Source organism: Apiospora phragmitis (genome assembly GCF_038363925.1).
Source record: "Apiospora phragmitis strain CBS 135458 chromosome Unknown utg000002l:1.0-5516284.0:1.0-5523493.0, whole genome shotgun sequence".
NCBI classification, from domain to species: domain Eukaryota; kingdom Fungi; phylum Ascomycota; class Sordariomycetes; order Amphisphaeriales; family Apiosporaceae; genus Apiospora; species Apiospora phragmitis.
The window spans coordinates 513,980-538,868 of record NW_027117400.1 but is presented as its reverse complement, the minus strand read 5'-3'; the positions used below and the strand labels follow the sequence as shown (position 1 = coordinate 538,868).

The following is a 24,889-nucleotide window of genomic DNA, read 5'->3' as shown; positions in this document are numbered from 1 at the left end:
ACGGTCATGATACCCGGTGTCACCCCAAGGCGGTGATGCGGATGCGGATGCGGACTTTGGAATAGCGGGAGCCGCCAAGCATGATTGTACTGGCTGCTGCTGCCAGGCTGCTGCTGCGATTGTCAAACAAGGAGAGCACAAGACCAATCAATGGTTAATGCCAAAAATAATCAGGCCCAAAAAAAAAAAAAAAAAAAAAAAAAGGAGAAGAGCACTGCATGTGACTCCCAATTGGCGTATAATGTATAGAATAAGTCCAGTCATCCTGGGAGCGAACGGCCGCATGGGCGTTTGTACGTCGATTCTTATTAGCTGGAGCTGACCGATGTGAAAGTTGAAGAAGCAGCTTGCATTCGTGTCGTCGTGCGCGTGATACACGTAAGGCCAGCATCAGGAAGACAAAAAAAAAAAAAAAAAAGCCGTCGCCAGGCTTTCGGTTTCAACTTGACGTGACGTGACTGACGGTCAAGGGGGAGAAGAAAAGTGAATTGCATAAACCCGGCGACGAAGAGCAAAAACAGCTCGATGACCATCGACAGTAGCTCCCGCACCGCGTAACACCGGAAGATGCAGCTTCCTTGCCTTTGCTTGCATTGCAGCACGCAGCACGCAGCTATGCGAAGAGACTAGAACCTGACTTTTTTTCTTTCCGTTTTGAGGTCACTCAGTCAAGGCCCAGCTCGATACCACAGAAGAAATACCCGTTAGATCGAACGCCTCGCGTAAAAGAATAGGCCTAACTCTTGTCGTGGTGAGAGCGGATGGGTTTTGATAATGAAGGCCTAAAAAGCCTTTGGGGAGGGTGGCATGACCTTGTGCGATCTGGGCTTGGCATGGCTCTTATCGACAATCACTGGCGCGGCTGAGTCTGGTTCAAGACCATGTCATGGCGACCAGCAGTAAGACCCAACAGTAATACGAGCTGGATGCAATGTAGATATTGATGAATTGATAGAGATTCAAATTGCCAGGCTCCAAGCCCACTGGAAAATAGATTACGGTCTTGTCGGCTTTAAGATGTCAGAACCACACCAGGGACTAGGATCTTGCCCTACTTTAGGGAGTAATCTGGCTCTCTAGCGGGCGCTACCGCCTAACTTACGCGCTACTCTGGTGCCCCGCCATGATATGATCTCCCCGTCGTCGAGTTAGTCTACACCACATGGCCGAATGGCATCACGATGTGTGCCTGGCTTACCGTGGTTGACCTACCTTGGGTACGAATGGAAGCTTACAACAGCCTCGCATGTTGTGTTGCGCTGTCTTGTGGTGGCTCATTGGTGCTGCCAATGCATGTTTGCTTGGGCTGCCATATGGGCAGGATTACTTACATACATCTTGGGGTACATACCTGGGTAGGCAGGATAGAAAGGAGTACATACAGCCAGCCATGCAGATAATCGGCAAGTAAATGCTGTACGTACAATGTCGACCAATCCCCGAGTTCCTGGTGGTCGGTTCATCCAATCGTGGTTCGCTTAGATGAAAAACCCCCCGGTCATCGCAGCTGCTGCTTTGCTGATGCTGCGCTGGACCGACCTGTATGGCGACATGTGGTCAACACTTACTTACAGGTTACCTTAGGTAGAACCGAGAGGAAAGAGGGCGACTGCAGGTCGGGTCATCAATAATCATCATCATGGTCTCCTGCTTTGAGGTCCCAATGCAGCAGGTCGAGGATTGGGTTGTCTCGCCGAAGCAGCCCTGAAGATTTCGCGAACCTTTTTTTTTCTGCCCTGTTGCTGGTCCTCCTGCTGCTACATATCCGCATGCATGCATGCATGCACGCACTCGAAGGTCGCAGAGACAGCCAGAGCGGAAGTCTATGCACACGGGTGGCAGCATTGCAGATTCCCGTGTTTGGTCTGTCCTTCCTTCCCCTCTGTATAGAGTGGTCGGCATGTGGGATGCTGGCTTGCACTGCATAGAAAAGAGAGGTGCATTGCGCGCAGGTTAGGTGATCGAGGTCCAATGTTCGTGTCGTGTCGTGTAAGGGGGGCACAACGCAGGCGCTGCGTCACTCGGATTGTGCGGTTCATCCAATAACACGGCTATCTGCGCAATGGCGGCCATGATAACGACCGATGAAATGGTATCTCGATCTCTCTGTTTTTTCGGTCTCGCATCCTCGTTCCTTTGTTTCCTTTTTTTTCCACTTTCGTTCTCCCGTCATCATCTCGTTCAGTGTTGGACGGTTTGCCCGGGATTGCCCTGGGCAAGATTTCCCCGTTCCTGGATGGTAAGAAAAGGGGAGGGGGTTGCCGTGGACGGGAAGATAGCCCTACCTTGAACTGTTGCGGCGGCGGGCAGCTGACGTTTTGGTTCGGGAGGGGCAGCTAGGGAACTCCGGGTGCTGACCCCCCCCCCCCCTTTAGCCATTAATCCTTGGCTGCCTGCCCCCCCTTCCCCCCACCAACCGCTTTTCTGGTCTTGGTTCAAGAGAGACAGACTCCTGTCAATTAAATCCGATCATCACCACGAAATCCCATTTAGCCCATGTGACTTGTCGCTGGTCAGATTCCAGGCGCTCGGGAGCCAATCAGCGCCCGCGCTGGCTGCTTTGGTCAGATCCGATGCATCATTGTTCGGCGTGACGATGGCATCAATAAGCGGTTTCCGCTACTTTTTGCGTTGTCTCTTTCTCTCTTCTGCTTGCCCTTCCTCCCTCCCTCCCTGCGTGGTATTGAGCCGACGAGAAGCCCCGGGGGATTGACCAGTCCAGAACAGAGACCACCCTCCCTGTCTGTAAAATACAACTAATGGAACTTTGGTAGTGGTAGTAGTAGTAGTAACTTTGTAGTATTGCTTTTCTATATGGCCCAAGGGTATCTGCAACATCAGCCAGTCTCAAAAAGTATCAGTATCGGCGGTGTTCCTAACCAACCTTTCTCTCTTTCTCCGTAAAACGCCAGTGCCAGCAAATTGATCCAAGAGAGAAAATACATGACGCCGAGGGTTGGCAGAATCGTGTATGTGTGTGTGCGTGTCTTGATATCATCAGGAACCTGCCAGGGGAGGGGGGGGGGTGTACATCCATCGGAAGAGGCAGACCGCGGGGCAAAATCCATTACCGTTACTTTGCAGTTCGAAAGCAATAAATGATCAAACGCCGACCGCATCTTCCAGACAGCGAGCCCCTCGTAGTAAAAAAAATCAAATCCTTGTTGAAAAAACACCCATCCGTATCGGATATGCAATGTTGCGCGAACCGGTTCCGCCCTTTATTTTTATTGGATATAACGCCCATGATATGTAGTAGTGTGTGGTAGTAAGACATCCGAAGGCCTGAAAGTAGTGTTGAGTCGCATTGAAGGAAGGCTCCGGGAGTTGCGCCGCTGGTTCCGTCCTCCCAGCCCTAGTCGCCTTTTGCCTGCTTGCTTGCTTTCTTTCTGTCGTTCGTTCGTCCAGGGGCCGCAACGCAAGTAAGTATGCGGCAGCAGCATCTAGCAGCGGGAAGGCAGTTCAGACGGAAGCTAAGAAGTCGTCGAGAAGGGTCAGGTTGAATTAGACGTATTGGCCGGCGCGGACAGTTCGCCGGATCATGTGTTCCCAGGGCGCGGGTTTGTGAGGTCGGCAATCCGCTGTTTGGTGACCGTTAGCGTAAGTGCTCACCACCCCAAGACACCAAGACAAGCCCGAGTGACCGCTGCAAGCCACTCAGCGGCCAGAAACAGTTTGTGATTGACTTACTACATAGCTCGTCACCTCTGTAACCCCCACATCGTCAGCATTTGGACAAGACATATACACTTTAGAAGAACATTAGAAGCATGGGATATGTGACTTACCGAAGCTCTCCCGTTGTGATGTTGGGCGGGCACACTCGATGTGTGCGTTCGTAGTGAGAACACCATCTCTGAACACGGAAACGGAAGTGGCCGCAAGAATATTCCACCTGAAGAAGAACAATGTGTTAGTTGGTTTATTCGACCGCTAAGAAACCCGTCGTCCATGACCAATGGACTCGAGAATAGTTGTAGGGAAGGCGTACTTGTGTGTAGTCACACATTTCTGACTACGGGGCAGAGTTGAGTCGGGTTGACTGCCTGCCGCCTGTCCGCGCCTCGCCAAGGGGACCGGTACAGTATGGCAGCGGGTTGTATAAGTCGAATAAAGTCGAGTTATAGGTGGTGCACTCAATGCACCCCAGAATTACCAAGAGGCTTTATAGATCTTCGATTCTAACAAATCTCCCGCCCTCTCTTTTCAGGGACTGTACGTTCGTTGTTGTCGAGAGCGTGTAGTATGACGAACAGGTTGAGAGGTAGGATGTCGTTCCTGGGAAAACGGAAAATATGGAGAAGCTAGTAGATTGTAGGATGGCGTTGGTGTGGTCTTTTCGAGAGTGGGATTGGTGAGGAACAGTAACGAGTTCAATGTGGTCGCACTTGTGCATATACTTCTGCTCCGGATGAACGAAACGTCGGAAGTAGGGTGAGGAGGGACGGGAACGAAGTTATTTAAGTGTGTCAAGTTCAAGTTCACGGTTCCCAGTCTAGTCCATGGTCTTGTCTTGTCTCTGCGCTGCTGCTGCTCGGTGCTTGCTGTTGCTCGCTGGCTGGCTTGGGCTTGGGTCGTTTGAGTCTAAAGCTTATTAGTTGCCAAAAAAGAGCCCACCCCAGACAACCCGAGCAGACGTGTTACCGGGACCCCCTTGGGAAGTAGCTTGTTCCTGGGCTGGCTGCTGGGATTCATGCAGTGGTGTGGTATGTACATCGTGCAGCAGCCGTGCAGGGAAAAGATACATACCTGGCTTCGACCGCAGTACGGGCGGTACATAACGTCTCCATACACCTGCGTGTTGCTTCTGCCGTATAGGGATACATAGGTACGTATTCGATGCGTCGATTTGCAGAGGAAGCAAGTTGACAGGTAGACCCATGGCTGCGAGGGGTGGGGTGAGGATGGGTATGAAGACCCGGTGGATCCTCGATATTTTCCTCAGAACTAGACTAGTCGAAAGAACATTGGAAGCAATGGAGAGCATGGCATGGACATGGCATATGGCGTATCTGCATGGGTGCTACTTTGACCTGTTTCTGGCCTATATACCTACAGGTACATTACATTACGTAGGGTGCGTATGTGTGTACTTTACTTCAACCGAGAGCCAGACTGGCAGCAGCCCTTTCGGAGAGGAGAGGACACTACCTACGGAGTACCAGTAGCGATGTAGTGCGTTGGCGACTTATTACCGTGCAGTATGTTAGGCAGAGGACCCCTGATCCCTGGCGCCATTCAACGTCGAACATGCTGCTCACTGGAGCCCGCCCTCACGGAAATGGCCTATCGCATGCTAAAGTTTAGCGTGTCGACCTCCCTCCTGCGATTTGACAAAAAAAAAAAAAGGTCGAGAAAACGAGTGACGAGTGGTGGCTCGAAATGCGAGAGCCGCTTTTCTTCCCTGTTCTGTCTCTTACCTCACAGAGTTCAATGACCACTGACAGCAACCCCTATGAGACAGGCCGCTGCAATAGACAGGAAGTCCACTTCAAAAGGTATTTGTGTTAGCAACAGAATAAGCAAGCCTCGACCCAGGCCGGCAGATGTACAAAAAAAAAAACGAGACACGGCCTGGCAGACAGACGTCTAGATTCAAAACTGTACTGCACGTTCCTGGCCAGTCTTTTCTCTCGGCTTTCTTTGCCCTTGAACCAGCCAACCTCACACACGCACACTACCTACCTTCTCAAGCCCACGAGATCGTCGCTGTTTCCTTCTTGTCTCTGTCTCTCTTGCCATACAGCAGCTTTGGTCCCCAATGCAGTGCAACGGTGAGCGAAGGAGGTATGTAGGTCATGGTCCACGGAAGACCGGGAAAGATGTTTGCTGGCCCTAGCCAGCTTAGGAAGGGGGATAAAAAAAGAGTAGGTAGGTACTTCTCTTGCATGGTGGGGGGCTTTTCATCCCTCCCATCAATCATCCCGCGAAACTGTGGAGTGCGTCTTCTTTAGCTCACGAGCGACCGGTGTTCCAGAAAAGTTCTATTTGTTATTGCTAGGTCGCACTCGAGCTAGAGTACTCCATGAAAATCCTGCTTGCCACTTGCTTGCCTGGCTTCTCGTTTGTCTTCGACGATGGGGTCTAATGAATCAATGACCCTGACCGCGGTGCAGACGACGACAGCATTATCGGGGCCACGGACTGTTCGCCTCAAAAGCTACTACAGTCAGTGCCCGCCCCAGTTGCTTCAGCTCAGGCACAAGCGCCAGCACCAGCATCAGCTGGGTTAGAGGGAGGGCGCAAGTACCTTGTTCGAGCTGATACCAGCCGCATCCCCTGGAAAACTTGCGAAGTACAGTAGATCAGTGATGCAATTTGATGTAGGTACGCCTTCCTTAGCCGGGCCTAATGCATCATCATACTTATGACACATTGGAGATGGCGGAGTGAGAGAGCAGCAGCTCGTCGCCATCCCATATCTCGAAATAGGGTGGGATCAGTAGAACCTGCCTATTCCAACGTTAGGTACAGCAGGTAAGGTTGGGGTGTACCAAACAGAGAAGCGAAACGCCAACGCTGTAAGGGCGGCACGTGGTCCGTATTCACCTTTAGGCAAATGCCGACCGGTTTGGGCTATTGGCTCTGGGTGCGGTTCGGGGACAGGATTGGGAGCAGAGAAGGGATGAGAAACTATCCGCTGGCCACCGAGTACAGGCAGTCAGTCAGCAATCGACCTTTGCCAGCAACATTCTGCGTATGTATGTACTATCGTAATCAACTGGCCTCTGTTTTACTGGGCAATACCAGGGGGGTTGCTACCTCGGACAGCATTCCCCACACCGGTGAAGAATTAACGTCGCACCGGAAGATTTCGTGCCTCTTGTCTACACCCTGTAGCCTTGTCTGTTTGCCATTGTCTGGTTCCGTCCTAGCGGTCCCTTTCCTGGCTGACGCTTCACAGGTCAGGTAGGTATCGACGACAACCGACAGCCATCAAATCCTCAACGGTGCGGCGTCGGCCATGACCGCGCGCCATTCATATCGCAGCAAATGAAACCCGATCGCCCGATAGGGAAAGTCTGTAAGGAATCCATGGACGGTGATGATGTGATCCGATAAAGGGCAGGCATCTTTCGCATTATGGGTGCACGCACTGCAAGCACTTTATCAAAGCGCTCTTTTTCCAAACAACAGCTTTGAACCACGGTGAAACTGTGGCATTCACTTACAACCTGCTGTTGGCCGTTCGCTCGCTCCGACAGAGTTTGGAGGGAAAATTGGGAAGTGTCAGCTATTTTCGAAACATGCTGGCCTCTCTGCCTACAATGTGTGGGATCTCTCTTCTCATTCTCTCCTTCGCTTCGAGAAGAGTACAGGAAGTACATGCTCATGTACCTACATGTTTCCAGTAGCCGGTCAAGGTCCACGGTGAAAGAGAAGGGGGCGGTGGATGCTGCGCTGTGGGTGCTGTACCCCTTCGGTCGGATACAGACTAAGCGGCAAATGCAAGATGGGTGTGTGGGCAGAATGCGCAGCGGCAACACGTGGACTGACTTGCCCACTCCCACTCAAAAGGTGGGCAGCTAGAAGAGCAGAGTCTGCAAGCAAGCACCCTCCGCAATACATACGTGATGGAAATGTCGCGCCAGACTCCTCTGCTGCGGCGCGGAATCCGTACATGTATGGAGATCCTTCAAGGCAAGGGAGGGGGGAAGGCATCCTGGCAGGAAGGGAGGGAGATATCCATACCTGCTGCACAAATGCTTGCATGTTCAAGCATGCAGCGTCAAACTCAGTGCTGAGTGCTAAAACCCCCACGGCAAACCCAAGAAACTACTACTACGGATAGGATTCGCCCAATGCAACGACGGACACGCCTATCTTCGAGACCACGACACGAGAACAGTAAGAAAAGGAAGGGAAAGACAGCGGGTAGAGTAGGTCGAGTAAACGCGGTTGAGTCGAAATTACAGCGACTTTCATCTCATCCAGTAGGATACACAGGAATGACCAAGTAACGAGAGCCGCTTTGGCCCTGCCCCCTCTTTCTCCCTACCTAACCTAGCACCGTTCGTTGCCGGTGGGCTTTCTTGTTGCTGTCTCAGTTGCTGACGCTGATTGGCCCAGCAGGCGACCGCCTAGACATTGACCTAATCTCCGATGATTGAAAGAAACAGAACTCTTCGACGACGACGACGACGTTAGCAACCAGACCGATACTCTCTCAATCTATTGAACTCATCTCTTCAACGGTTGATTCAGGAGTGGGCCTGCAAATTATCCAATAAATAAGCATGTACCAATAAGGTTAGGTACTGGCTGACTCGGACGAGCGGCTCTAATGCAAAATACAGGCCCTCTGACAGCTCGGGTGTCGGGTGATTGCCAGCTAACATCTAGCGTGCGTCCCCCGTCAATAAGCCAATGGGATCGACAGCAGCACACCTGGGGGAAGGGGTTAGTCATCTGATATCATTGTGCGGTCATTTTACCCTGACATTCAGACATCTGGGAAGGATTCAGGGGTCGCTCAGGAGAAAGTCAAGCGGTCATACTCCGTATGCATTCGAAATATGTAATAAGAAAAATGGAAGACATGATGATGGATCCTCAGGATGTTCAGGGTCCAAATCTCGTTCGCCACTGTTTTTTGGTTCTCCGTGTTTGCTACGAAAGTCGGTACCAGCAAATAAATAGCAGGTCAACAAAGGTCCCGACAGACTGGATGGCCGGCTGGGTTAGGAAGAACTTGGAAATGAAGACGGTGTCACGGATTTCCTTACATCTGGCAAAACCGGTCAGCAGGTCGGTCGCATTGAGATTGAAATCATCTGATTCCGATGATCTAACCGACCATTCAGACCAAGTCACCAATATCTCAGCCACCGCAGCACCGCCGTGCTCCTTTTTAAACACCATTCAACCCTGGAGAGGATATGTAGTCCAGCCAGCCTGATCAAAGATTATGTACAGACCTTTCATATAATAGCATGATGGGCCCCCAAGTTACTCGAATGTCAATAATCAACCAGTAACTCAGATGGCCAGGCCGATGGCCGTGCCGCACCGGGTACGGCAGGCTTCGATGCCAGAATCTCGCTGCGCTTTTCTTTCCATTTTTTCTCAACTCCTATGCGGCCAGTCAGGGTATGGATAAATCATCCCCACACCATTTATCCATCCTACGGGACGGACTCGTTCCGCTGCGGCGTGTAGACCTCCGCATTAAATCCAAATGCCCTGGGCGAGGACGAAGCTTTAGGTAGACCCTGAAAAAAGAGGCATCATGCACGATACGGCTGTCGCCATCATCCCGTCATGATGGAGTTTCGTGGCCGGTTCTCGCGGCACATCTCCTGGCGAAGCCAGTTAATCGCTTGTCGTCGGGATACTACGTGGTCAGGGCGCTCCAAGGGCCTCCAGGGGGGTGAATTGACCAGACAGGCAATCTAGGCCCTCGTTGATCAGCGCATTTTCGCCTTTTGAGTTGATCTGTGCATAGCCTCGGTGAGACCGCGAGAGCGGCGGTGGCCCGACTTTCCTGCTTTCCAAAACTCGATTGTAAATAATTGTACCTCAGCGCTGAGTCCTTCCTGGCCTGGGTTTCCATAGCGTCAGGAACCTGCCAGGGGGGGCGAAGGTGGTTGATCATTGGTTTAAGCTTCTTATTCGTGGCTCTAGAATTCTAGACAGCCCAGCACCCCTGCTGGCGCCTTGGAGCAAATCCCGCCGCCTGGCGCAGTCGTTCAGAAGGGGGGCAAAAAGAAGGCCAAAACCGCGGCAGCCACGGTTATCGAATTTGAGTACCTTCCTGGCTCGTTCTCAGCCCGAAAGGGAATGTCGAAGAGATGACATGCTTTCTATGGAAACTGGCAAACATATGAAATGTCTGCGAAGCAGCATCTTAGATTTGTGGCTGTCAGTAGTTTCCTAGAGGACAGAAGCCCTTTTTGGTCCTTCGATAACCCATGCAAGCTGTGTGACACCGAACCAGAGGATAATGCCGTATTAACCGCAGGTGAGATATGTTCTCATGTCTATGTACGGAGTACGCTCCAAGTTGAGTCATCCATCTACTGTCAGTTGTACACCAGCAAAAGGTGACTTTCTTCTGTGTACATACGGAGTAGTGACCCATTCATTCATTGCTCCCCTTGAGGAATTTCGGTACTTGTGATAGGCTAGCCAGCCTTGTTTTCCTTCTCCCCTTCTCTACATACGATCCACACACACGTTAATGAGCCTGATGGAGAACGAACTCGCTCCACCAAGGCTATTCTTACCCACTTGCACTCCCACGCTGCCGCGTACTGTTCGAGAACGAATCTCGGTAGTGAATCGCCATGAAACGTGACAGTCGAACTGCCAGTTCCCGCAAGTCCACATAGCGTATATGGGATGAGGAGAGGAAACTCGGAGTGAGAGGGGGACAGAAACGAAAACAGGACGATAAAAATCGAAAGAGCAATATGAATAACATTTTGACAGAAATCTCCGGGTGGGGCACTATTACACCCTTAGACATTAATACACATCTTAATGGTATATACCGGTACCTGCCTGTACCTTGAGTGTGTAGTACTGAAATATTCAGTACCCCCCGAGATACCCGTTCCTTCCCCGGTAAAGACTAACGAACCGAGAGTTCTGGATGAGGACCTGAAATTACTCGGGTTTAGATATTAGAGCGGCATGGTCTAGTAGGAGACCGGCTTTGGGGTCGAGATGAAAGCACCCAATCAGCCATTCTCCAGAGATGGCTTATTTAAGCCCGAGACACGACGACACTCTTTGGGATAGATGATGGTTTTGGTTGCAGTTCGGCAGTTCTCGTCACTGGCTAGAACTAGGCTAGAACGTACTACTAAAACTCACTATTGTTCATGCAACACAACTAAATCACCTAGCTGCTGCTTCCCCCAAGACGCCAGGGCGTTTTAGGGGCACATACCATTAGAAAAAAGCAAACAAATGTTGAACTGAGCCTGTGCAAATCATGAAACCATGACGGAAAAGCCGTGATGATCATCCCACTTACTGTACATACGACTGGAGTAAGGGGAAAAGGGAGATGGTCGGTCTTCCTCCCCTTGTCTTAATACGCATTCTGGTTCACATGGTGGTGTGTTCTTGGTCATGTTCCTGGCCAGTTGATGACTTGCAGCAACAACTGGCGTCACTATCCACTCAAAGCACGGTACTGAATTTGGTTTGCTCGTGGCCAGGCCGGAGGGTGGCCGGGTGGATAGGTCGCGGTGCATCAGCACGAACCCCCGATGATGCAAGCAGAGAATGACTATATGTCCATTACAACATGCTATAATATGTGCTCGTTTTATTGTATACGTGCCAACATATCAATCTCCATACCGAGATGCATGCATATTGCATCAATCTCAGATGTTGCCGTGTTTCAATAACACATGTCGTAGGGATGCAAGGTCGTGTCAGTGAGCCCTGAACGGCCTGATCTCCGGGCGCGTTCCTCTCGCTAAAACGAGCACTCGCATCAAGAATCAGTCACGGGATCGCTACCAAGTTTTGGCTGCTGGACAGGGCGTTTCTATTCTTCTTGTCTGTTTGTTCTTGTTTTGTTTGTTTGCTCGTTGCACACTATCACCCAAATGGGCGTAGGACAAGATGCGACTAGGTAGACTAAGCAAGGAGATCAAGAGAAAATCATACGACGAACACTCGGAGGTTTCTTTTTTCATATTCTCTATTCTCCCTTTGGCACAGCATCACGGAATACATAAATAGACATTTTATGGGCCAATTGAATGCATACGGTGTGTCCGACCGCCATAGTCGCGCCCGCCCTGCGACGAAGGGCGGTCCTCTGCGTCAGTTTAACCCCCCCCCCTCCCCCCCCCTGCTTTCTGACGGCCGAGTCCTTTGGTAAAGTAGCATTGTGTTGGCTCACGAACCTGGTAACTTCCCATCTTCCTCCTGTGTACATACCTGTTTTCCACTGACGATCTCGAGCCAAACGCCACACCTGCAACCCGAGCATGACAAGCCTGAGCGCACTTCAAAGTGGTATGCGACGGTTACACTACTAACCAATTGCGCCATCGAATTGGCCAGTGCCTCTCTCCCTCTGTCTCCCGAAAAGGGTTATCAGCTCGGGTTTCTCTGCCCCATTTGCGACTGCCGGTCCGCGCCTCGCTTGCGGCATATAGACGAGTTTCGAGTTTCCTGTCCGTACACTGCGAGATAGATAGAGTTCTGACTCCGGTACGACCCCAAGTTGCAAGGGGGTTGATTGATAGGCGGAGGAGGTGCGAGGAGGGGCAGAGAATAAAACGTCAAACCGGCGCTTGGTTGGGAGCGTTGTAACCGCGGAACAGCCGAGCGGGCCGCGGGCATTTCCTTCGCTCCAAGCCAGACCGGGGGGGGGGGCGGTCAGATACATGATGCACGCATCATGGCGTGAAGAGATACATGGCGCGCCGGCCGGGCATATGCACGAAGGAAGCAGCAAGGCAGGTAGCGCTAACATACCATGTTGGCCAGAAATACAACAAGGTGTACAGAGTACGGTGTGCGGCGTATGATAGGTAAGAAAGAACTGGTTACGAAACCCAATATCCATGTCAACTATCTGCAGGTGTGGGGTAACAAGGTACTATGGTGTTAGGGGTAAGTTTTCCATGACCCATCCATACACGGGCCAAAACCTTGGCATCCCCCTCCTAATATATTTTATTAGTATTTTGTATGTATTCTATTGGCCTCGATTACAGCCATACATCTCTCGGGCATAAATTGTAAAAGTGACTGTAAATAATCATCCGGTAATTCGTCCCAGGCCTCCTTAACCCAAATCCGAAGCCGGTCATACGAAGGCTTCTCGATAAGACCGTACTTATCTTCAATATAATCCTTCATCTAATTCCAACACATCTCTATTGGATTTAAATCAGGGGAATAAGGTGGCCATTGGATAATTTGGATACCTCTCTCCTGTAGATCTAGAATTGTATCACTGGCAGAATGAGCTGGCGCACCATCCTGCATTAGAACCAGCTGGTCCGCGAGCTGTTGTTGACAAAATTGTATCCAGCCATGGATGATTGGAATTGTATGGGATCGATATGTCTCGGCAGTAATAGAACCCCAATCCTTTTCCCAGAATAGACCAGGTCCTTTTCCGAGGCCCGAAAAACAGCCCCAGAACATCCAGCCGTGCTTTCGTTGGTATCGCTCGATGATACAGGTTGGATCCCATTCCTCTCCCAGTCTTCGGGTAACGTACTGTTTCCGATGGTGTCCTCCCGTAATCCAGGTGTCGTCGGTCCATAGGACTCGAGCCCATTGTTCTGGGGTCCAGTCCTTATGTTCGAGGGCCCGGGCCAGGCGTTTCTGTCGGTTGGTTTCGGATATTGGTGGTTTCTAACAAGCAATATATCATTTAGATCCAAATCGACGGAGGGTAGATCGTATAACGTATACTCCAAAGAGGGACTGGAAGAGGATAACGGAGAGTTGGAGGAACGAGGCTCTGCGTCCTTCTTTAGAGCTAGTCACGAAAGAAACGAGTTCTTTTTCTTGCTCACGGGAAAGGACCCGAGCTCGGCCAGACCTCTTCGCTACATTGCTCGAAGGAGCCTTGATAGCAGTCTTAATCTGGTCGATAGAAAATACAGCAATATCGTGAATCTCGGCTTTCGTTTTATTACCCTCAAAATAAAGGGTTCGGATACGTTGGCGGTCGTCGTTTGTAAGGTGTTTCGTACCCATCGTATCGTACTGCGTATCGTAATTGAGGAGCGCGTCATTTTCCAAAAGAATGAAAAGAAGTACCGATTTTCTGAGCCCAAGTAGGCTATACTGTAATTAGTATAGTGCCTCCTTGGCAGTGGATTATCGGTACCTGACAAGGGGGGGGGATCTTATGCCTGATACCGCAGTATGTACTGACCTGCCAGCAGCCATGGAGAAGGGCCAGCACCAAAGCGATGAGGGTGCAATTCGACAGGTTCCGTAGATGTTCAATCTTCGGACTTAATTCAGCCGCCAAGCCGCGCGCGCCATATTCTTCCTCCCGTTGGTTACGATACGTAAGGTATGTATGTACGGAGTACGATCCGGCAATAAGCCCCATACGTGACGATGGCCAGCTGCAATTGCATTGAGAGCCGTTTCTGGATGTGATTCCACGATTATCTGCGATCGCAATCGATATCACCATCCTGATCGTTCGATCTTTGAGATATCGATATCATACCACAGTTCTTCCTCGGTCGTCCCACTCATCGATTGGCGAACGAATATAGGAAGAAGAAGGCGAACCTAAGAATATGCAGTGGCAATCGGTGAAGGCAGGGGCTCGCATGCCAGGCTGCCGCAACGACCAGTTACATAACTACATACAACCTGCACTGCTGGGGTCCCCGGCTGGGTGTCCAAGACCTTACATCGGTGTCAGGTCACATGACTTAGACTGTATGCGGGTAATGCAAGCTGCCTGTCGATCGATTACAGCGTCCGTCCTGCCCTGGTAAGACATACATACGAACCAACAGGGCCGCATGGGAACTGATTGATTAGCAGATGCGTATGTATGTACTACTGCGTAGCACACAGCGTACATGCACGGCTTTCCTGCTTCATCACACAGTGCTGTTTAATGCCGCAAAAATGGCTCGGGATTTGAACCGCCCTTTAGCAATCCGTGGCACCGATCATCTTCCCTGCCTTACCTTCGTTTCTGGTAGGGAAGCAGTAAAACTCGGTCAAATATGCTGGACAGGTGTTTACGTGAGACAACAACAGACGAGAAGCCCCGGCCAACTGTTCGTTCCGTAGAAGATGCATTCGTGGTCGTGGTAATCGTCTCTTCTCCCCTAACTGCCCATTACCAGGCACGGTATTGCATGTCTTCCATATGAGCCATTTTATTTACATCGATATCGGCGGTGCAAAGGACAGAGATAGATCCTTTGGACGGAAGTCGGCAACGATGATCTCGAGGCGAGGTACATAGTAGTACATACGCGCGAAAATGGCGCCGAAGGGTACTTACCTGGTAGGTTGTAAGTCAGTGCTGCCTTTCGGATTACTGTGATGGGTATCTATCGTGATTAACGTTCTGCCCTGCCACGGTAATTGATACTACGTCTTTGTGGTACGGAGTAGGCTCCGGAGCTTAATGCAAGCGGTAAAGCATAATATGTGCGTTAGTAATATTATGGCGGTACGTTGCTTTGGACTCGGCATATACTGTCTTCGTGTTTCATCGGATCCGGCGTTGAAGGCCGGGGCCGCGAGTTCCGCTCACGCAGCAGCTGTTCGAAGGGACAAGGTCTCATTTGCTACCATGAGACGTCGAATTTGGGTTCTATTACGGAGTAAGACATGTAGTGTTAGCCAATGAGTACAATGCGTTCGTGGGTGAACCCTTGCTCGCTTCTTGTATGTGCTAGGTATAGTTTAGAATCATTTGTCACGCACTCATATCTTCGGAAGGATCGTCAGGACGCGTCTATCAAAGCAATTATTATCCTGAATAGCCACTTACCATGCTATCCATACATATGGTTGCATACACGAATGACACTCTGATGTATCGTAGTGGAACTCGAAGTCGATATACTAGCCGTGATTCATATTGACCATGTCTGGGTCTTATTAAGCGCGTACTACGCTCCCAAGGCTGATCGTATACTCTTAGGGAACCTGTGCCTCGTGACTGCATGATCCACCAGATAGGTAGATATGCCCGGTAAGTGTGCGTATCCCTAGGGCTCCACTGAGTTGGTTACCTCGTGACCATTGGGGCAATCCTCTATAAGCCACAGTACTGCTTGGCTGTCCATCCCATCCCCATAGCAACAGAGACTCAAGAGGAGAGTTGGTGGCAGGAAATACGACGCAGTACGGGCCCGGATAGACATGACGAATCTGTGCACGTTTGCACGCCTATACAGCAGCCACTACCATTGGTAGCCTGATAAGAGCTTCGACGACACTGCCAAACACCAGTGGGTCCCACAAGTCAAAGCCTAAATGCCGCGCAGACCAATAGTAGATTCTTAGCGGTGTGTATGTGGCGCGGCTGGAAGTCTAGAGACGCTGTATCATGCGCCAATACCTCGCTGGCCACTCCGATAGGCATGTGATCTTCTCGTCCGTCTCCTCAACAGACTACTCCAATAACGGTGTGCTATAAGATCGACACTTAAGATGCCCCAACTTATGTAGGACTTAGGCATGTCCTAATGAGAATATAGGATATTGGCATCAGCTGGTATATTACCCGGGGTTCATCTGAAGGATCGGTCTAGACCATGGAAAAAGTCAGCATGTTTGAAACTACAGGGACTTGATGCAGGAGACGCGGAACTTAGGGCAGATCATACGGGCAAGCCACGAGGCACCCGGGTTTTGACAGGAAGAATGACACTCTAGTCGCAGGACCTGCGTAAAAAGTTCTTCATCCCCCTGGTCCAGCTGGGACAGGGGGAGGATGTCACCCATAGCTTATCATGAGCTGCCCTTTGCCCGCTGATGCCCAACGTCACCTTAAACTGAGGATCGGCGTCGCATACTGCTGCCCAACGTAGGGGTCTTGGTCTGATACTACCAGGGTGCAAAACTCTAAATGAAGGCCCCCCCTTTCCAAAATTTCCGCCGCGGCAATAGCGACTCAGTATCGAATTTTACGAAGATTCGATGAAACAGTCTCATGGGCGTGTGGGAGAGCTTCGGCAAACTGATGAGGGTTGCTACTTACTGAAGAGACTGGGGGGTTGTTGGATTCGGTGACCTAATATTATGTACCACATCTCCACTTCATGTCGGCAGGGGTCTGTTCAGGGTATAGACGCACACCATGGCGCATTTTTCCGCACGGCAGCTTCCAAGTCGAGCCCTAGTGTGAACTCTAACATCCGCATTAAGTGCGCACCTATGGTCGTCGTCTCCGAATCGGAGTACGCGACAAGGTCACGTCAAGTCTTACTGGGGTGGCTTGATGCATCATCTTGTCCCTGCACCGTTGAGTCTGGGAATACACCACACTGGACACGTGTGGCGTTAGAGTACGATAAGAACAACCTGTTATCTTCCGTTTATACGAGATCATCGGGTTGTACTGCTCGAGATGATGCCAGATTCGCAATCTTGATGCAATGCCAGAGTGAACATTGTCCGTGCAGATGTTCAGTCGGACGTTGCCCGACAGGCAGCTTGACATTCGTTCAGCTCCGCACCTGAGTCGGACTTAACGAGTCGGCTGTACTCAAGGCGCTCTCTCTCCCTCTCTCTCGATATACCAAAGCCCCCGAAGTCGACACACCTACCTATCTCTCTTCCTTTCTACCGGAACAGCTACCTGGATGTACTCATCGACAGTGATCACCCGCGGAAATACAAAGATGTGTGACAAAGCTGCATCTGACCTATGCATAGATGATGTGAGATATGAGTTCATGCTGAACGCGAGCCGGGGACCTCGGGGACCTCGGGGACCTCCTTATCCCCCAGATCTACCACTCTAAACCTGAACCTAAATGCGCCGGATATCTAGACAACCGCGGATCTTGAACGGGATGCAGTTTATGGAAGTGCAATGCAATGCCATGTGGAAATAGTAGGACCGATGCTAAACATATCAGCGCTGTTGCCGTGTCGGACACCCCGTCTCTACACAGATGCCTAGTAGCGTGCTAGTTCTAATAAAAGGGGAAGGCAATGTCTGATGGCAGCTCCTATGGGCCCGGGGGACACACCCTAAAACACTTAATACCATTGATAATAGTATAGAACAGATCGAAAAATGCCTCATATTATAGGAAAAGCGATACCCCTCGCAGCTCGCGGTCTAGGTAAGACGTGATATCACGAACGCCGTCTCTTTCATAAATGTGATCACATGCAAGTACCTCCAGATACGATAATAAATATGTAATCTAGCCCAGATACTCCCTATCCGTAGTAGGTGAGCTAGTTTATGCTCTGGTTGGGGCGGTAGAAGTGAAAGAGAAAACCTCTAACAGTATGGGAATTACCACGGTACTCTTATGCAGAGAGATCGATCTAAATAAATGTGAAAGCTCGGTCATTATTCCTGTAGAGCCGTACTGGGCTTCCTGTTGATGAAATAAAAAAGCTGCTGGATGTATGACCTACAACTGCGTCTCCTCTCATACTCCCATTGTCAGCTCGGAGCCGGGGATGTGGAGCTCCCGTCGGGCTAACCAGCAGTCTGTCACTCCTGATTCGCTCCGACCAATCCTCCCCGCGGTCACCAGAGTGACAGCGGCCCCATGCCGGAGTCGATTCGGGTCGGTTCTGACCGCCCGCATCGATCCTGACCAACCCCCCCCCGAAACGGCACGCGCACGGGGCTACAGATCACTCAACCCCAGGTCTAATTATGTCTTGTATGCTTTGATATCGGTTACGCACGGATAGTAGGATTGTTTTTGAGTTTCATTTGTCGCCTTTGGCCCTGCGGTCGCCAATCCCCGGGTGAGCGAGTCTCAAGGCGGGCGGGATGAGAAGCAAATGGTGAGTAAGTAACCCCATACATATACTCTCGGGCTTCGGCCCCACTGCGCAATATCGGTTGTATCATGTTAGATAACTACACACTCCTGGCCATGGTTGCCCTCGCGGACGCACGTTGCCCCTGTAATGACCCTACTGTGCTTGGATAAATCTGCGATAAAGAGTTGCTTGCGCGACGTGGACATTCACATCTCAAAGAAAGGCCGTCTTCCTTCGGTCATCATTTTGGCATCTGGGACATATATAAACCTAGCAATTGGGTTACCTAGTGTGTCCTGTTCTACATCTCTTCCCCTGAGTACCGAATTAGCCTGCAACGAATAGCACCAAACACCCAACCTGAAAGATCCCGTCCCCCCATTTCCAAGAAAATTCGCCAGCTCAGAAGGGGCTCAATGCGGTAAACAGCAAGACCGACGTGTTTGCAGATCGCATCCATCCCCGTTGTGCTCCGGGGGTTGGCACTGGACGGCTCCGCCGCATGCCTCGAGCCAGCCGATGCCGTTGCCCTGCTCACATTGATACAAGTCGTTGTAGGGATCGCTGCTCCCCGCACGTTGGAGGAGGTTCACTGCGTAGTCTGTATGGTTGCAACCTTATTAGTCTTCATCATAATCAACAACACCCCAAAGCGGAGCTGAACCAGGGCCAAGAAAGGGAGCGTGTGTGTGTGTATGTGTGTGTAAAAGCTAGGGTCCGCAACTTACGATGCTGTTCTATCAGGTCCCAGCCGCAGTACCGAATACCAGTCTGGCACGTCGCGTTGGCGTTAACACCCGGCGTCACGGTGGACGTCGGCGAAGGAACGGACGCGCCGCCAGAAGACGACGAAGCTGCCGCATCTGACGTCGCCGTCACAGTAGCCGTGTCGCTGCTGCTCTTGTTGTTGTGCTGAAGCCCGAGCCCGACGCCGAGCCCGACGGCCACGATGACCACGGCGAGCAGCGAGAGGACGGCGAAGAAGGCGAGCCGGGACACGCCGCAGACCCGCGTCCGCTGCGCCGACCGGTCGCTGCGGATGGCGATCGCGTGCGAGGTGTCGTTGATGGGCTCGAGACCGGAGGCGCCGCCCTCCTTGGTGTGGGCGTATCCGTGGTGCTGCTGGTCTTTGCCGCCGCTGTACGACGAGTATTCGGGGAGCTGCGGCGCCGTGCGCGACCCCCTCGTCGACGGCCGAACGGATTCGGGGTGGAAGCGGGGGTCGGCGGCGTTGTACTCGATGCCGTGGGACTCGACGACTTCGGGGGCGTAGTCGGCGCCCCGGTTCGGTTGCGTTGGGGCAGCGTTGTGCGCCTTGCGGAGAGTATCCGGGTACCCGTCCTCTTCCGGTGGGCCGTACATGGCTGGGTATGATATGTTCGTTCCGAAGCCCAGTGGCGAGATGTGCCCAAAAGAAACGAAGTTTCTTTCACCCGTACAAGCGGAAGAATCGAGAGGACGAGTCAACCAAAGCGAGGCTAACGAACTCTCCAGGTGGCTTGATTACTGTGCGACAAGAAGAGATGGAGAGAACAGATGGCGACCGAAATCCCTCCCTTCCGCCTAGTAAGTAATAAGCCAGACGCGCCTATTCGGAACGGAGAGGGGGCCAGACTGACGTGGGAGACAAAAAGCAAAGAGAGACAGGATCACCCGTCGATCATCAGAGTCTAATGTGAGCAGGAAAAGAAATAATAGTATCCTGATAAAGGATTTTTAGTGATAACTGTTTTGAAAGCCCGAGAGAAAAGAGTCGGCGCGGACCAAGGTGATGGTAATGCACTGACAGGAATCTCGCGGGAACACCTCTTCGACCCCTTTTTAGACCCCGAACACTGGAAAGATGCGTACAGCAACCATTTCACGGTAGGCCATGCACCGACGGGAGCCTTGCGAGAGAACGTCATGGACCCTTCCCCTTTAGACCCCAAACGCTGGAAGGATGCGTACGGCAATTGTTATTGCGGTAGCCAAGGAGGCGCGTATAAGCTTGAATATTTCCCGTAGCCGTATTCTAGATGAACCCGCGAAAGGCGGACTGCATCGTGGAGAGCCGCATGATTGGCTGCACAGCCAGCCAATATTTGCTACTACCACCCGAGTGCGATAAGCGTCGATGGTGTTTTCTTTTTCTTTCTGCGGGTAGCCACCAACCAAAGGTGTGTGTGGCACCACACCATCCATCCATGCTTGCTTGATTGCTGCTTGCATACCTGAAGGATTCTGAGTCTGACGCAGGAAGGATTGTTCGGCGCCGTTGACTGGCTATATTTGGGTGCCACAGCCGCCGTGGCTTTGCTGCTGCACTAACGTCTGTCAAGCAAGAAGAAGTAGGTAATTGGTTCTGCTTCCCCGTCTTGAACTCCGATGACGCAGGAACCCCAGGAACCCCAGGAACCCCAGGCCGCCAGGGGGGCTCTGGTTCCCGCCGCCCTCTTTCTACGGCGAACTGACTATTGACCCAGCCAGCTGAATCGACAGTGCATATTGCCACCCGAGACAACCGCACTGTAATCAAAACAGATATGTGCATCGCCGGACTGGGTAAGCACGTGCCCATCGAGAAAGCCCCTGCTTTCTGATTTACATATGTAGGCAGGCTGCGTGCAGGCAGTCGACATGGAGTCAGCCCTCTGCTCATCTGCACGATTTGTCGCCGCCGGGGGTTGATCAGAGAACTCAGAAAACCCTATCTGGGATGGGACTGCCTCCTCGATTCCGCAATGGTCCATGGAGATGACCGCTGGGCTGGCCTGAGGTGTCAGGACCCTTCATCTCAAGTCCCGACACGGTTTCCTCGAGCGCGGGCACACCCAGCGGATGATGCCCAAAAGAAGGATCGGTCCTGCCGTGCAAGCCACGAGGCCCAATGTCATCATTGCTACGATCCGAGATCGTGACTTGCTCGGACAATGTGGCTCAAAGCCATATCAAGCTGGTAGAGAGATGCAAAATGAGACCAAACAACACTTGCACGAACCCCGTTGAGAGGTTAATATGCCATTAACCCTAAGAGGGGCACCAGATCGTACAAATTCTTAACTGGGATGTGACTGACGGCATAAAAGACAGCTAGCTATTCAAGGGTTATAGTGAACAAGTCGTAAAAAGAACTCCATAGGTTTCTAGGATGTTTTCGGAGATCAAGGAACTGTAGAGTATAATATTTATATATTATGTAGGTGGCACCGGCACGGATACACGGCCGTGATATATCGAGTTAGCAAGACGGGCCAAACCTGGGAGGCTCGACAGCGTGTTCTCGATTGCAAGTGATATATTACTAGCTGTCTGGGCAGGTAGGAGAAAAGGCTACATGGTTTGCCTTGACACCTTGCCTCAAAGAATCATGATATTTGATGCATCTACTGCACTCACGATGTGAGAGAGCTGTGCGTATCCTGTGAAAGGTCATACTCACCGTCGATGCGCCCCTTTCTTGGCAGTTTCGAGCCTTTCGGGATATAAAGGTATGCCATAGATATGACTGCTATTTACATATGGCCTCCTAGCTAGGAAACTCATTAGTGAGACAGAGGACCGAATGCAAAATAACATCGAGACTCGAAACTGTGAACATGCTGGTTGAGAGAATAATATGTGAGAAGTATAGCTTGCTTTCAGGGCAATTTGTAGCATTGTTCATGGGAAGTGACTTGACCTGCCACTCTAAAGAGCTGGCAATGCCAGTGTTTGAGCATACCACTGACCACTGTAAGCTCAGCTCAGTGGGCAACATCGCCGACCTCATCGTCGCCCCGGCCGCGAGCACAGACCGATGCGTACCGAACGAAGCCCTCAAACACAGATAAACAGATCAAGTTTCTGCCCTTGCGAATTTTTCCCTTGAGTAAACCAACACGACTCTTGACCAATTCTTTTAAGAATTTTTCATCGCCATCATCAACAACAGCGGCAAAGCCATCTCTCTATCCCTCTCTCAAACCACCATCATCATCATGTCTCCCCCTCCGCCCCCGAGGAGCCCCCCTACCTCGCCCTCGTCGTCCTCAAGCTGGCCGAGCCCGCCGGCCTGAAGCTGGCGTACCGACAACCACCGCCGGTGCTGATCGTCCCGATCGTCCCCGGCGCCACCACCAAGCGCGCCTTCGTCCACGCCGACGTCGCCCAGGTCGCCGCCGGCGCCGTCAAGGCCCCCGACCACATTCTCCAGATGCCGCGCATCACCGGCGCGGGCGGCCGCCCGCTCGAGACGATCGTGGCGAGCACCGCCAAGCACGTCCAGATCGTCTGGACTATCTCGGCCTTGCCACCCCCTGGTAAGTTAGGTAATCTTGGCATCCATTCAATTCCAAGCGCTTCTTGTAGTTGGGTGATTCATATTCTGTTGAATTGTATAAAGTCAATTTGAGAGCTTTGAGTCATTCGGTGAAAGAGTGATACTGACTTCGAAACTTGATAGGTTTCGGGATCGGCAGTAATGCCACCACCTCGGCTCTTCCCACCACCACCACCACCAGTTTCCAGGCCATCACCAGCCTGGCCGATCTCAGCGACGCCCAGTTCCACGACTGCGTCCGCAAGCTGCAGTCGCGCGAGGCCAACGGGGGCCGCGCCCAGGAAGACTACTCCGTCATGGATGTGCAGTACAGCTACGAGGAGCAGAAGCAACAGAAGCAGCAGCCACTACAGGAGGACGTGGAGGAGGAGGCGGACTTCTTGCCGTTGCCTCCCGTCGCGATGTCGACCACGTGCGAGGACTTCTCGCCGGAAAAGAAGAAGAAGAAGAGACTCGCGCTGCCCCAGCATCCCCACAGCCCGCAGTACGAGGAGGACCTGAGGAACCTCAACATGTTGAGCCAAGCATCCTCGTCGGGTCTGATGGGGCCTCCTGCTGGCGGTAGCCGTGGCGGTGGCCTCCCGCGCTCGCGGACCCAGTACCTGCCGACGGTGGAGGAAGAACCAGAGGAGATTGAGCTGTCTAAGACTCCTGTCGCTTCTCCTCGCCACCGTCGCCGTCAGCAGCATCTCCGGCCACGAGAACCCGCCGCCGGTACCGCCTATGATCTGAAAGGCAAGCCCGAAGATGACCGGCCCCAGACCTACACCCCCGAGGTCTGGGGCATCAACAAGACGATCCTCGATACCCGCATCGCCGCCCACGAGCAGCAGCAGACGGCGCCCAGCGACGACTTCGGCGATGATGAGGAAATGCTACAGCCACGACGATCCCCTAGCCGACGCAGTGACAAGTCCCGCATCCCGATTTTGCCGTCTTTCCGTGGCTTCAACCTTAAGAAGTCAGCCTCGTCACCTTCGCTTTCGGACGATTACAAGAAGAAAGGCCACATCGTCTTTGTCGTCTTCATCTCAGCAGAAGAATCATCCCGGTCCCGAGAGCTAAGTATCACAACCGGCATATTGTGTCAAGGATGATCAGCGAATCAGGGTGATGGTGCCACGAAGTCTGGTATTGTGAATAAAACGAACAGGCAAATACCCTATCTGCCTTTGGTTCGGGAGGGCATCGCTGAAATGTGGACATCATCATCTCAGAGTGGATGGGCTATTTCTTGTTGTACGAGTCCATGCTCAACACGCTGAGTAAATCCGCCTGATGAGGAGTTGGAGAATTCCGATCATCTTGTCGTCAACACTGATCTGCAATTCGAAAATGCAGATCTTGTTCTCAAGACTGACGAGGATCTCTACGGCCACCTCGTGATCCCCCTCGTGATCCGCCCTGCTTCGAGCTTTGTGGATGCCTCCATGGACCAGATAGGTTAAGGTGTCGCGACACAGCTCTGACGCAGGATGAAGTCCGTAGTTGACATAAGACAAAGGAATGTTCGCCAGTCTTTGATGTAAGAATTGTGACATGTAATTAATGAACATTGTTAAGGCATCAAAAGATAAAGAAGAATAAAGACGTGGTATTCTAGAAGGGTCATCTATATAATTCCATTGATGTTTGTAAGCAGCTTTGATATTTGCTCTCCAAGACTCCATCCTCGGACCACACCCTTTACTTTACTCGAGAGGTAAGTAGCAAACCACAAGAACCATCTGAGAACCCCGGTCTTCGTAGATATCTATCTACCCTTCTTTTAAGATCCTAAACCACTTATACAAGTCTTTAGGTAGGTAAAATCACCTCGCTAAAGTCTGCGCACGCACCACCTGCAGCCGATTTCCAGCACTTTTACCACCATCTTTAAATAGTAATAACGCAGTTAAATTAGCTGTAAATCGGTTATATTCAGGTTTATTTTAATCGTAATCGTATACATTTTAATAGTGACTATACTAGCCCTTTACGCGCCGCACAGCAGCTATGCGACGAGGGATAGAACGTAATAGCCGGAATATTATCTCCGGATCTAGTACAGCCCACGCCCTCTTAATTATCTCCTTCGCATACGTTTCGTGTACTATATTCTCTTTAAAGTATTAAAATTAAGGCTCTATTTCATATATTTTAAGCTTAAGG

At 51.5% G+C, this 24,889-nt stretch overlaps 3 protein-coding genes across 3 annotated transcripts; 1 reads left to right on the top strand and 2 right to left on the bottom strand.

Annotated features, from left to right (window-relative positions):
- Positions 1–12,834: 12,834 nt before the first annotated feature.
- On the bottom strand, positions 12,835–13,686 carry PG994_001046 (transposable element tc1 transposase; the record flags this gene model as incomplete). Its single annotated transcript, XM_066852455.1, has 2 exons — positions 12,835–13,338; positions 13,399–13,686. 2 exons carry the CDS (start codon positions 13,684–13,686, stop codon positions 12,835–12,837), a joined length of 792 nt encoding a protein of 263 aa, XP_066720596.1.
- Positions 13,687–18,851: 5,165 nt separating this feature from the next.
- On the bottom strand, positions 18,852–19,800 carry PG994_001045 (uncharacterized protein; the record flags this gene model as incomplete). Its single annotated transcript, XM_066852454.1, has 2 exons — positions 18,852–19,030; positions 19,167–19,800. The coding sequence occupies 2 exons, from the start codon at positions 19,798–19,800 to the stop codon at positions 18,852–18,854; spliced, it is 813 nt and encodes a 270-aa protein (XP_066720595.1).
- Positions 19,801–22,121: 2,321 nt separating this feature from the next.
- On the top strand, positions 22,122–24,186 carry PG994_001044 (uncharacterized protein; the record flags this gene model as incomplete). Its single annotated transcript, XM_066852453.1, has 4 exons — positions 22,122–22,220; positions 22,352–22,718; positions 22,862–23,803; positions 24,005–24,186. The coding sequence occupies 4 exons, from the start codon at positions 22,122–22,124 to the stop codon at positions 24,184–24,186; spliced, it is 1,590 nt and encodes a 529-aa protein (XP_066720594.1).
- Between the last annotated feature and the right edge of the window lie 703 nt (positions 24,187–24,889).